The 12329-nt window shown below is 36.4% G+C and overlaps 1 protein-coding gene across 13 annotated transcripts in view; it reads left to right on the top strand.

Annotated features, from left to right (window-relative positions):
• The window catches only part of LOC135215652 (annexin A4-like), a 250951-nt gene that overhangs the window by 172563 nt on the left and 66059 nt on the right, over positions 1 to 12329 (top strand). For 4 of the 13 annotated variants that reach the window (XM_064250626.1, XM_064250611.1, XM_064250649.1 and 1 more), the window contains exons 2-3: positions 9797 to 9832; positions 10725 to 11435. In XM_064250626.1, the coding sequence (XP_064106696.1) occupies positions 9797 to 9832; positions 10725 to 11435 (747 nt within the window). The other 9 variants (XM_064250578.1, XM_064250587.1, XM_064250596.1 and 6 more) reach the window with 7 other exon arrangements.

A 12329-nucleotide genomic window follows, 5' to 3' on the forward strand; every position in this document is an offset into this window, starting at 1 on the left:
GATTGAGAAAATGTAGAAATTAACATTAATGGGGCATACCGTAACAACTTAAGATTTGGACATGACAGTTCTACTGAGTGAATTAGGAGAGGAATTATAAAAGATAATAGAAGATTTGAATAGAGGAAGCAGAAATGTAGGACTGAAAATGAATATGAGTAAAACTAAGGTAATGTTTAATGAAAATGCAGAGACAACAAATAAGGGTTATGGACAGCCTCTAGAGATTGTTAATGAATATACGTATTTAGGACTGATAGTGTTTCTCCAGGACATGAGACCGAAATTAAAAGAAGGATAAGTATGGGATGGAGAGATTTTGGTAAACAAAATGAGGTTATAGAAAGTAAAATGCTACTTACTCTAAAAAGAAAAGTATCCAGTTAATGGTCCTACTAGTATTAACTTGTGCATCAGAAATTTGGAGCCTTTCTAAAGCCTTAGAACATAAACTATTTACAACTACAAGAGCTATGGAAAGAATAATGATGGGAATAACACTAAGAGACACACATAGAGCAACATGGATTCGAGAGCAAACTGAAGTAGAGGATATTCTAACAAGTGAAAAAAGGAAGTGGACGTGGGCAGGACATGTAATGAGAATGTCAGATAATAGATGGACGAAAAGAATAAAAGAATGGGTCCCTAGAGATTGGAAACGAAGCAGGGGAAGGAAGAGAAGACGATGGATTGAAGAGCTAAGAAAACCTGCGGGCAAAGACCATCAACAGACGGGAGTGTCAGCGCCTTAGTGGCGTGGTTGGTTTGGTGTTTGCTTCTCACCTCGGTGGTCGCGGGTTCGATTCTCGGCCATTCCATTGAGGAGTGAGAGATGTGTATTTCTGGTGATAGAAGTTCACTCTCGACGTAGTTCGGAAGTCGCGTAAAGCCGTTGGTCCCGTTGCTGAATAACCACTGGTTCCATGCAACGTAAAAACACCATACAAACAAACAGACGGCAATGGCCGATGATATATATATATATATATATATATATATATATATAATATATATATATAATATATATATATATTATACATAATTTTTTTTTCCAAGGTAAAGGGAATTGGTTGTTAAACATTTGTAACTTAATGCTTGTATATACGTAAATCACGGCAGTGTGATAAAAGTTCATGTACAATGGATATATGTGTTTGTGTGCGTGTGTTTATTTAGTTGTGCGCAATTTATTTTTATTAAAACTGTAAAATGATAGGATACGTGCAGAGTAAAAATGCCTTAATTAAATAAAGGTATGAAGCAGGAGAGTTGCGGCTATCTCTGTTACCGTTCGAAGAATAGTCAGTATTTTTGGGAAAGTGGTCGAGATACTGCTCAATTTTTTACGCTCTTCGGTTGTCTCCTTATGCGGGAATTTTTTCTTCCTCCCGTATTATTGTTTCTAGGTCGGTCTTGTGGCGCTGGTTGTAAGAGCATCCATTTTGCACCCGCTCAAGGCTGCGGCAGCCTGTGTCAGACGATGCCAGCATGCCACGTCTAAAACTTCTGTACCGCACTCCAGCCTGCCTGTCACTCCCCCCAGTCTGAACACTGGTCGGCCGCCCTTGATAGTAATCGGCAAAGCACTGAGAGTTAGTGTAGTAGTCGTTCCACATCTTTATTGGAAATTTGAAATAATTGCAATTTGTGTATAAAATCAGTTTCTCTTCGAAAAGACAACACTGCCGACTTGTGACGTCTTTTGTAATCGTACGTCATCACTAGTGTCTTTATAAAAGTTACGAGAGGGAGAAGTATTTACATTTCGCAGGTGTATCTACTTCTTGGAAGGTGCTGTCGGTGAAGTTCTTTTGGTTGATGAGATTGATCTTGATGTTTAAATCGCACACAATAGGAAACATGACGTGACTTCATGTGCTGGTTTATTTTATTTTATTTTATTTTATTTTTTTCATTTTTTTTCATGAATGAAAACTGTCAGTATTTTGAGCTGACGTAACGTGGAATATCTTGAGGTAGACCCGTAGTCTGTGTGGCGTTTATTTACAGAGAAGAGGGAAGCTTATATTTGGATGCCACTGTTTACGTGTCTTGGCTCTCGAGTGGGAGGGAGGTCTAGTGATTCAGTAGTGTCTTCTCCACATCGTGAGGAAATCAATAGATCTCTTACTACAGCAACATCCACGTGGCCTACACATGTTCGAGTTGTTTTGTTTTTGTTGCGTTCATGCTGGTTTCAGATAATGATGAAAATAGATTGTTGCGTCCTTATGCATTGCTAGAAGACATTTTCTAAGTCGAATTTCCTGTGGCTGTAAAGGTGGTGGTTGTCATTAGTGAATGAACAGTACCACTACTTCTATTATGAAATATATGTTGATGTATGCCAATAGGGATGTATGTATGGGTTGGTCTATACGACATTATTCGCCAACATTACGTAATATAGCAAAGTTAATACGCTCATTGTAATTTCACTTGATGTGCATTTGATGAACCTTGTCACTGTTTTCCAGTATTCTCAGTATTCTTAGCGTTATGCAGTGACAGTTCTCACCTGAATCCAGGCGTCTGGAACGGACAGAAAAACAAATTTTCATTAAATGTTCACATGGGCGCCTGCACCATATTTTCCAAATGGGGCAAATTATATATATATATATATATATATATATATATATATATATTGCTACTTTCAAAATGCATGTTTTCCCCTCTTTGAAATGTCTTGTAGATTGTGTAACATTTTTTCAGATTCCTAGATAGCTTAGAATAGGATGTTTTAAAATGTGTGTTCAGATTTCACATTAACGTCTTGTAAAAGAAAATATATATAACGTAAAGAGAGAGATCCTTGTCTTTTCAAAGCTGCAAATGTTTAACTTTTATGTCAGCACTTTGAAATTAGAGTCTGCGAGATCCGTTTGCGTCCCTGCTCTGTCAGCGCGTTTGATAATGAGCTCGACTCTTTTTACGTGGTCATCAAAAACATGTCAATCTTAATTATCGTTTACCCTCCGTTTCAATCGGGTACGTATCTGTTGAGCAGTCTTGTCTTGTACGTGTATGTATTTGCCGAGTCCCACGTGGATGTTGCACATTATGTGTGTAAGATTGCATCAGATTTCAGAACTTTCGAGAAGCTTTCGTGCCTAGAACGTTTTGAGACATCTGCTCTGTCATTTCCATAAAGGAAGAGATTTTCATTCGATCTTAAGACCTCGAGGCAGTTAGATCTCCCTCTCTCTCTCTCTCTCTCACTCGACATCGAGATTAAATTAACGTAACGTAAATTTGGTCACTCATATTGTGAGAATTGTATATTTGATATTTCTTAGAATTTATTTAGTTTATTTAATTTCTTTTGTGGAATCTGAACAAACATTTCGTAACGGCGCCTTGTTTTTTTTTTTGTGAAAGTGTAATTTACAAGAGAAGAAAAGAAGTTGGTATACCAAAAAAGGTAAAGTGTGTTATATTTTTATTAGTTGCAACTAATAATTGTTAGGAACAGTGAATAACTAATAATGGATAGGGAGTGTGTTTAATTAATAATTGATAGGAACTGTTGTCTGTTACGAAGGTTTTGGTAAAAAACTGTTGGTTAGTGTTTTTGAATGAAAAAGATTTACACTTTTACACATTGCTGATATTTTTTGTGTTTGTGTCTGTTTCCATTGTTTGTGCACTTAATCATTTTCTTATTGAAGTATGTTTTTGTTTTATATTTTCATTTGCATTCACAATTTAATTGACTTAGTTATTTTCATTGCTTTATCATTGCACATTTAATTAAATTTAACATAGTGAATTGATTTGCATTTACTTAGAATTCTTTTCAAGTTTTATTGTGTTTAGCACTTGTGAATTAATTTCAAATTTCAATTATTGCCTAACACTTTTGAATTTTGATTGAATTAATTTTCTTGAATTTTATGATAAATTAATTTTGATTTAAATTTTACTTAATTTGATTCAAGAATTAATTAAACTTTACTTTGTTTTCAAGTAACAGTAATTTTCCCTGATATGTGAATTTCACTTATTAAATTTTGAATTTAATAATAAATTTTTGTATTTAAAATTTTTATAAGTGTTTTCTTTATCTTACACCAGTATATATATATAATTATGACTATATTTATGATAGGTAGAGACATAGAGTGGTAATTGATTTGCTTTCCTTCAATTTAATTGAAGTGACTTAGAACCAGGGAAGTACTTAGACTTCTGAAATCAGGGAAATACTTAGAGTTTGAAAGTTGTTGATGGAGTGATGCCCTTTGATTAATTTAATTACTTACAAGATTACCTCACACCTGTTTTGATGAACTTAGTCTGATTTTCTGCAATACTGGTAAGTGTTAAGGGATCACTGTTGCCTTTAGAGTATTCAGTCGTTTAAATGTGTTATGAGGGTTCAGGTGTCTGGCTTTTGGTGAGGTAATATTTGATGCATGGTAACCAGATACTTGGCACTTCGTAACAATATATATATATATATATATATAATATTATATATATATATTTTATATTATATATATATATATATATATATATATATATATCTACATATCTACACATATATATACACACATAAATAAAGTGTATATACATATATATATACACTATATTATATTCAGTGGAATTTCGGTGCCCTTAATTTAAGTGAAGCAAGAAGCGATAAAGAAAAAATACAACGTTACACTGACGTTTTTTTTTAATTGTGCCATGTACTGTTCAACTGAATTCAAATATTTATGGAAAGAACAGCTCGGTTATATACTGTAACAAATATCAGACAATATACAATACCTTCAATTTACTTAAACTGAAAGAATATAATGTAAAATGGAAGGAAAACAAACTGATGTAGTAAATGTATATATGTTTTTTCAGGGGGTTTTTTTTTTTTGGGGGTTTTTTTTTTTTGGGGGGGGGGGATAGTACCCACTCTTGCCCCTATGTGCAGGCGCCCATGAATGTTCACGAGGCTGAGTGCTCACGCGCAGGCGCAACTGAGAAAATTTTGTCCGTGCTTGGCTTTGGGTCAGTTGCCCTGCCCACTGCCGTCTTGGTTGTGTGGGAGGGGTTGTGCAATAAGTCTTTAGCCAGCATTCATTTTAGGTCAGGTCTTATTGGGAATGTTATTTGTTTGGGCGTGCGCAACTCTCGTTATATATATATATATATATATATATATATATAATCATATTATATATATAATATGAATATTTTATCACATAAACCGTGATTCATATGTATGCATTGAGCTACAAATGTCCTTTAATATCCAATTCGCTGTACCTCGGAGTTATATTTTCTTATATGTTAACCGAAGGGGAATTTTTTAGTTTTTAATAATTTCGTCCTCTGTCTGTGCGCTGGTTCGAACCCAGGAAAGGAAGAAATTATTAACAGCTAAAAAAATCCCCTTCGGTTAACATGTATGAAAATATGTTAATTGCGAGGTAGATCGAATTGAATATTAAAGGACATTTGTAGCTTAATGCATATAGTAAGTATATGTTTTATATATATATATATATATATATATATATATATATATATATATATATATATATATATGTATGTGTGTGTGTGCGTGTGTTCAATTTTAAAATTTAGCCACATCCCCAAACCGGGAGATGGTCCAGGGGAAAAACATAGTGATGACCTCAACATTTATATGTTAATCTGCTGAATCTGGAAAGAACTTCTTGTGCCTAAAATCTCCAAAACGAAAGTCACTTCATATACATCATCAGGAAGCTCATGCACTGCTCAATATGTATTTTTTGGATACAGAGATAAGGCTCTTCCTTTGCGGTGACTGTTGTCATGCCATCTGTCCACTCCTTGTTAGGTCTCCCCCCCCCCCCCCCCCACCTATCCTACATCCCCTTCCTGATGTTTATGAATTAAACATTCTTTTCACTAACCTATGGTCATCAGTTCATTACATTTTCAGCCACGTTTTCACCCCTTCCTTTGTATCTGTCTGAGCTTTTGCCTCAGCAGTGATAGGTTCTATCTCCAGCCACGTCTACTCTCTCGTCATGACATCTACCAGCTATTTATTCCATTGCTGTGTACTGACAGTCGGAGAAACCTTTTTCGTCATTTTCCCCTTCCCAGGCAGAAATAATAGATATTCTTTTCAATAACATCTCACAAAATTTGATACATAATTTTTTTACCACCTACAAACAGTGTCACCATTTTCTGTCTCACGCATTTACATGGCAATCACCAATCACAGAAGCTCTTTCATGTTCGTTCAACCCAGCTAGGGGCCGCTATAGACGATTCCAAAAAGAATGTGCTCTCTCTTTCCATCCCCATCTCGTTTGTAGTACTAGCAATCAGAACTTCTGCCTGCCATACACAAGTTTACCCCTTTCATCCTTGACGTGACAATTATTTGCTCTTTCGCCGGTCTCCTCGGTGCCTTCTTGTCATGCAAATGTTAAACTAACTCCTCCTGAACTCTACGCCATTCAGCTTCTAAAGAAATAGTCACTCTCGATTCTTCCCATTTCTGCACACATTCTTCTTTCATTTCGTCTCTATCAGTAGAAATCTTCCAGGTTTTCTACCTGAAATGTCAGTTAGTTGTGAACCATGTCCATGCACAGTCAAAGCCCCAGGACATAATATATATATATATATATATATATATATATATATATATATATATATATATATATATAAATAATAAATATATGTATGCAGAGAGAGAGAGAGAGATATTTTGATTTTGTATGTATTCCAGTATATAATTGCGTACGTCTTGTATTTACAATTATAAAGCCACAAATAACGTTTGATAACTCACGCCTCGGGGAATTGTGTTTGACGAAATATGCTTCTGAGCCGGCCAGGATTATAATCATGACCTGGTTTAGAAACTTCGATAGATAGTGACTTTGACCACCTGGCTACAAGCACTTATCAGTTACAATTCTCCTTTGCTTGTCAGTTAGCTGTTCCCAAGGTGTAGCGAATTCAATATGTATTTATGTTTATATATATATATATATATATATATGTATATATATATATATTATATATATATATATATTATATATTATATATATATATATATAATGAATGTGTGTTTGTGTATGAAACTGCGTGTGTGCGTGCGACACAATGACCCGATTGACTAAATTATTGAAAGTTAATTAAAGCATATCTTTCATGCGTTTAAGGTGAATGTAACTCGTAACTTTCAGCTGATATGTTATCACATTTCAGTACCATAAAAACCGAATGGAACAAGAAATCTTATGGGACAGGATGCTACTATATTTGAAGATAAATTGTCTCCGCTCTCTGAAATTTCGGCGGACGCAGCTGAGATTTGTTGTCATCAGAAATGTGATTAAAAAAAAATTTCTCTTGTACCTAAGAGGTTGTGCGATTTGTAAAATTTCCTTTTTTCGTGTACCTAATTGGTTGTGCGATTTGTACATTCTGTCTCGTACCTATATGAGACTAGATACGTGATTTGTACCTTTTCTGATACCAAATTGGGTTCATCTTCTGTTCAAAGTAAGTCATTTTTATTTGGCAATTTCGGGACTTGTAATTGGTCTTAAAGGTGCGTGATTTGTAATTGTTTTACTTATGCTAGAATGAGCACATGATTACTATGTCTGCTTTGAATCGAAGAAGATTTCAGTAAATTCTGTAAGAAGCGAGTAATGTCCACAATACATTCCATGACACTTATTTACTTAATTAGCCTATTTGCGTTTATCCCTTCCGTTGCTCCTCTGGCCACATTGTAACCCATTGCCCTATACGCCAAACTGATAAAGATACGTAGTTAGTTTCAGTTACGGGCTTTGCTTGACAAAGAATGTGGGTTGTTGATAGTGTAACACTTTCTTCAACCTTCATTCAAATTTGCACATATATACGCGCTACACGCATGCGTGCGCGCGCGCACACACGCATATATATGTTCCTATGTATATATTGAAATAACTCCGGTTATAATATTTTCAAATTTATATGAGTATGAATTATAAACTACCCAATGGATTGGTTTCTTATTTCCAGTTTTCCTGTGTATAAAACAAACTGACGTCTCAGAATCTAACAGTGGATGAAGAGATTCTTTGTCGTCCATTTTACCCAAATGTTGTCCTCCAGCGATTTCCATACAAACGATTCATGGAAACCTTTCCGTGTTTGGTTTTCCAAATGATAATTGTGGTCATTGGAGCATGTAACGGGCTCTGATTATCTGGGTTACGCACAAACAACTAAATAAACATCTTTTCGGCTTGAAGTCTTTTCCTGTTTCATGTGTCCGAGAATGTGTGTACGTGTTTGTCATTTGGTCTGTGTGCTTTTGCTTGGGTTAGTTTGATTGTTGTAATGTTAGGATTGCCTGTGACTTTGTATGGGGCTCCTTTGTATTTGTTTGTATTGTATGCTCGAGTGAATTGTGTGTGTGTGTTTTTTTTTTTTTTTTTGTGGGGGGGTGGGGCTTATTTTCCGTCATGCGCTTGTGAGATGGGTAGTGTGTGTAATTTTTTTTTTACGTACATTGTTTGAGTTCATGGTTATTTTAATATTCGATATCTGTGCGTGGGTCTTCGTATGTGTGTTAGTATACGTATATGAGATTCTGTTTATCCCCGTGTTTGACCTGTTTAAGCAAGAATATTCGCGAATTCGTTTATATCTTTTTTTTCTGCAAGTAACGGAGTGTTTTCGTGGGAGTTTGCGTGTGCGAATTTATCTTGAATTTTTCCCCTGTGTGTCACTTGCTCGTGTGTAGGTGTGTCTTGGTATCGTAAACTGGTTTTCTGGTGTAAGAAATCGCCTGGTGTTTGGTATTACAAGTTGGCAATGTTGTTTTAGATTTATATTGTGATGGCCAGTGGAACTGAGACCGGATACCTTTATGTAGCGCAGGAAGGCAGAAACCAATCTAGGAAGAGAAATAAATAAGGAGTGTGGGACTTTACCACTTGGGAAGTAACACGTCTGCCTCTTGAAGTTTTTTTTTTTTATCTTTTATTAGAGCAAATATACATTATTTTACTATTTTAAGTGAATTACATTCAGAATTTTATCCGATGAGATTACTATCATCTTGTAATAATACACAGCCAGCTTAGATTCTACACTTTTTTTTTTATTATTATATTACACACTTGAATTTACTATGTATATACATACATATACACATATATATACCCATACACTGTATATACATACTCATTTCACCCACCTATATATCTGTATATACTAAAATTCCAAGTAACTACGTGTAAAATTAGAATAAATGTTTTTATATGACTTACGCAATACATACCTATTTCTGTATATACTTTCTCTAATTAAAACAATTAAGTGTGGATCATTTAACAAAAACCCAGATTTGTACCTATACCAGATACCAGACATCAAATCTGCGGTAGAGTTTTAAGAGTCAGGGAATAGGACGTCACGCTGTTGATCGGTTATATATTTGCTAATTTACGATGTTTCCTTCATTTATCAGAAATTGGCGATAACAAAGGAAAATGTTGGTAACGTTACAGCTTTATTGATTAATATATTTTCTCCTGTGATTCTTACGCAATTCATCTTTCTCTCTCTCTCTCTCTCTCTCTCTCTCTCTCTCTCTCTCTCTCTCTCTCTCTCTCTCTCTCTCTCTCTCTCTCACACACACACACACACACCTATATATACACATTAGTATACATTGTCTGGTTCCCTAAAAACGTGTGACATGATTTTCGTGTAATCTTTACTTTGGTACGAATTATCTAAAACATTATTTAATGCCAACCTTTATTCCCTTTAGATGAGTTATCCTGGCGGAAACTACGGCTACGGGCAGGTGAGTCTCAAGCTTTGTATGTTAGTCAAGACTTGTAGGTGTTGAGCCTGTCAGTATTAGCCTAATGGTCGTTGTGTCAGGTGTAGGTTAATGGTCTGGTTTCCGTTATAATGAACCAGAAAGTTTCGAGTGAGGCCTATTGACAATTGGATGTGCAAAGGCGGTAGTAGATGAATGATACAGTTTGTGTGAAGGCAAAAGAAGAAGAAGAAAAAAAACAGAAAGAGGAAAAGATATCCAAAGATTTATTGCTTTTAATTTAGTCTGTTTTTGGTTTGCTCACATCCCATGTAATTTCTTTATTTACTGTTGATTTATCTTAAGGAGAGAGAGAGAGAGATTGTCTAATGTTATGTAAGACGATTCCGTAGGGAGGGAATATGACCCGTAAATATTATTTTAAATCTTTCATTGTAAAAATAACTATCTATATATACAGTATTATATATAATCAGTCAATAGTGCTAACATTTGGCAAATTTGTGATCATATGTGTACACAAAAGAATTGCAATAACATTTAAGTACTACAATTATGTACAAAATCATCACAACAAATGAACGTTTGTGATCCGTCATTCAAAGGTTTTTATGGGTTAAAAGTAATTGAGTATGTAGTATCGAAAAATTTTAACATAATTCCTCTAGCAATTATGTCGTGGGTGTATTCCCAGAACGGTAATCCAATGTAAATTTTAAAAATGCACAATTATAAGGTTCTCTCTCTCTCTCTCTCTCTCTCTCTCTCTCTCTCTCTCTCTCTCTCTCTCAAGATTGTATATCATTTGGAATTCCTAAATGCCCTTTTCAAGTGGCTCTATAGCCGTCTAAACACTTCAGCTATAAAGTCGTGCCCAAGCAAAAGAAAGTCATACCTCTTACTCTTGTTTCAGGCTCCATACCCACCTGCACCGGGAGGTTCCCCTTACCCACCTGCACCGGGAGGTTCTCCTTACCCACCTGCCCCAGGGGGTTCTCCTTACCCACCTGCCCCAGGGGGCTCCCCTTACCCTCCAGCCCCAGGTGGCTCCCCTTACCCTCCGGCCCCAGGTGGGTCACCATACCCTCCAGCCCCAGGTGGCTCCCCTTATCCTCCAGCCCCAGGTGGGTCACCATACCCCCCAGCCCCTGGAGGCTCCCCATACCCTCCTGCTCCAGGGGGCTCACCATACCCTCCTGCAGGAGGGTCGCCTTACCCTCCCGCCCCAGGGGGCTCGCCATATCCCCCTGCCCCAGGGGGCTCACCATACCCCCCTGCCCCAGGGAGCTCCCCATATCCTGAAGCTGGTAGGACTTCCCCATACCCCCCTTCAACATCTCCTTACCCGCCGGCATCAGGAGGATCCCCTTACCCGGGGGCATCGCCCTACCCTCCGGCTTCTGGAAGCCCATACCCACCTGCTGGAGGATACCCTGGACAACCTGCTGTCCAGAGCTACGCACCCCAGACCAGCACCATGTACTCAAATCTAGGATCCAGCGCCCCGGGTGCAGGATACCCAGGGACAACTGCTGGCGGTTACGGAGCTTCTCCCGGATACCCAGGGGTAGGTAGAGGTACTCCTGTAGGGTATCGTCCTGGAGGGATGATCAACTCGTATACAGTAAGTAAGGCTGCTGTCCTGTTCCTGGTTTCGTGTTTTCGAGGCTTTTTTTCATTTTTGACGTTGAAGCACTTTTTTTTTTTTTTTCTGTGCTTGCATAATAGGTTATGGTGTTTTATTATAGTGTTTCATTTCATTTCTCTTTTTTTCAGTTGAAACACATTTGTCTTTATCCCTTACGATTGTGTACAAATTTGTGTTTGCAATAATGATTCACTTTTCCTAGGGCTCGTGGATTTTGTCTCCTATTCTGCTTGTTTGGTTGATTTAGAGCATCTACTGATTTCATCGCAATTCAACACTTTTTTTTAATTGCTTAGTTCCGCTGCTGCTGCTGCTTATGTTTCGTTTGATTTAAAGTGTTTTGCGTGTTTCAGACCTTTTTTTAAAAATTATATTTTGGTGCTACAATATTTTGTTGCGTTTTATTATCGAGTGCTTTTATTTAATATTGAATTGCTTCAGATTTATATTTATTCTGTTCTGTATCCATTTTTGTTTGATGCTGCTCTCCTTATCTTGTACGGCACTTTTGTTATTATATTTCCCATTATTTATTTATTTATTTGTTTGTTTATTTATTTATTTATTTTTTGTGCTGACTGGTTTTTGCTGAAATTTTCTTCAGTGAGGAAAACAGACAGAAAAGTTTCGTTTTATTTTGGCATACTTTTCGTAAGATTTTTTTTTTTGTTCCCTGTTATTTCATGTGTTGTGATTCATAGGTATGTTTTTTTAATTTATAGTTTCTGTATTTTTCCCAGCTATAGACAAAAATGGTCTTCATTATCATATTAGTATTTTATTGCAGCCACGTGTTTAGTTAAGTATTTTGGGAAATATGTAAACTTGTACTGACATGTATGCGTATAAACCAAACCTTGAATACATTCA

Source organism: Macrobrachium nipponense, chromosome 19 (genome assembly GCF_015104395.2).
Source record: "Macrobrachium nipponense isolate FS-2020 chromosome 19, ASM1510439v2, whole genome shotgun sequence".
Lineage (NCBI taxonomy): Eukaryota > Metazoa > Arthropoda > Malacostraca > Decapoda > Palaemonidae > Macrobrachium > Macrobrachium nipponense.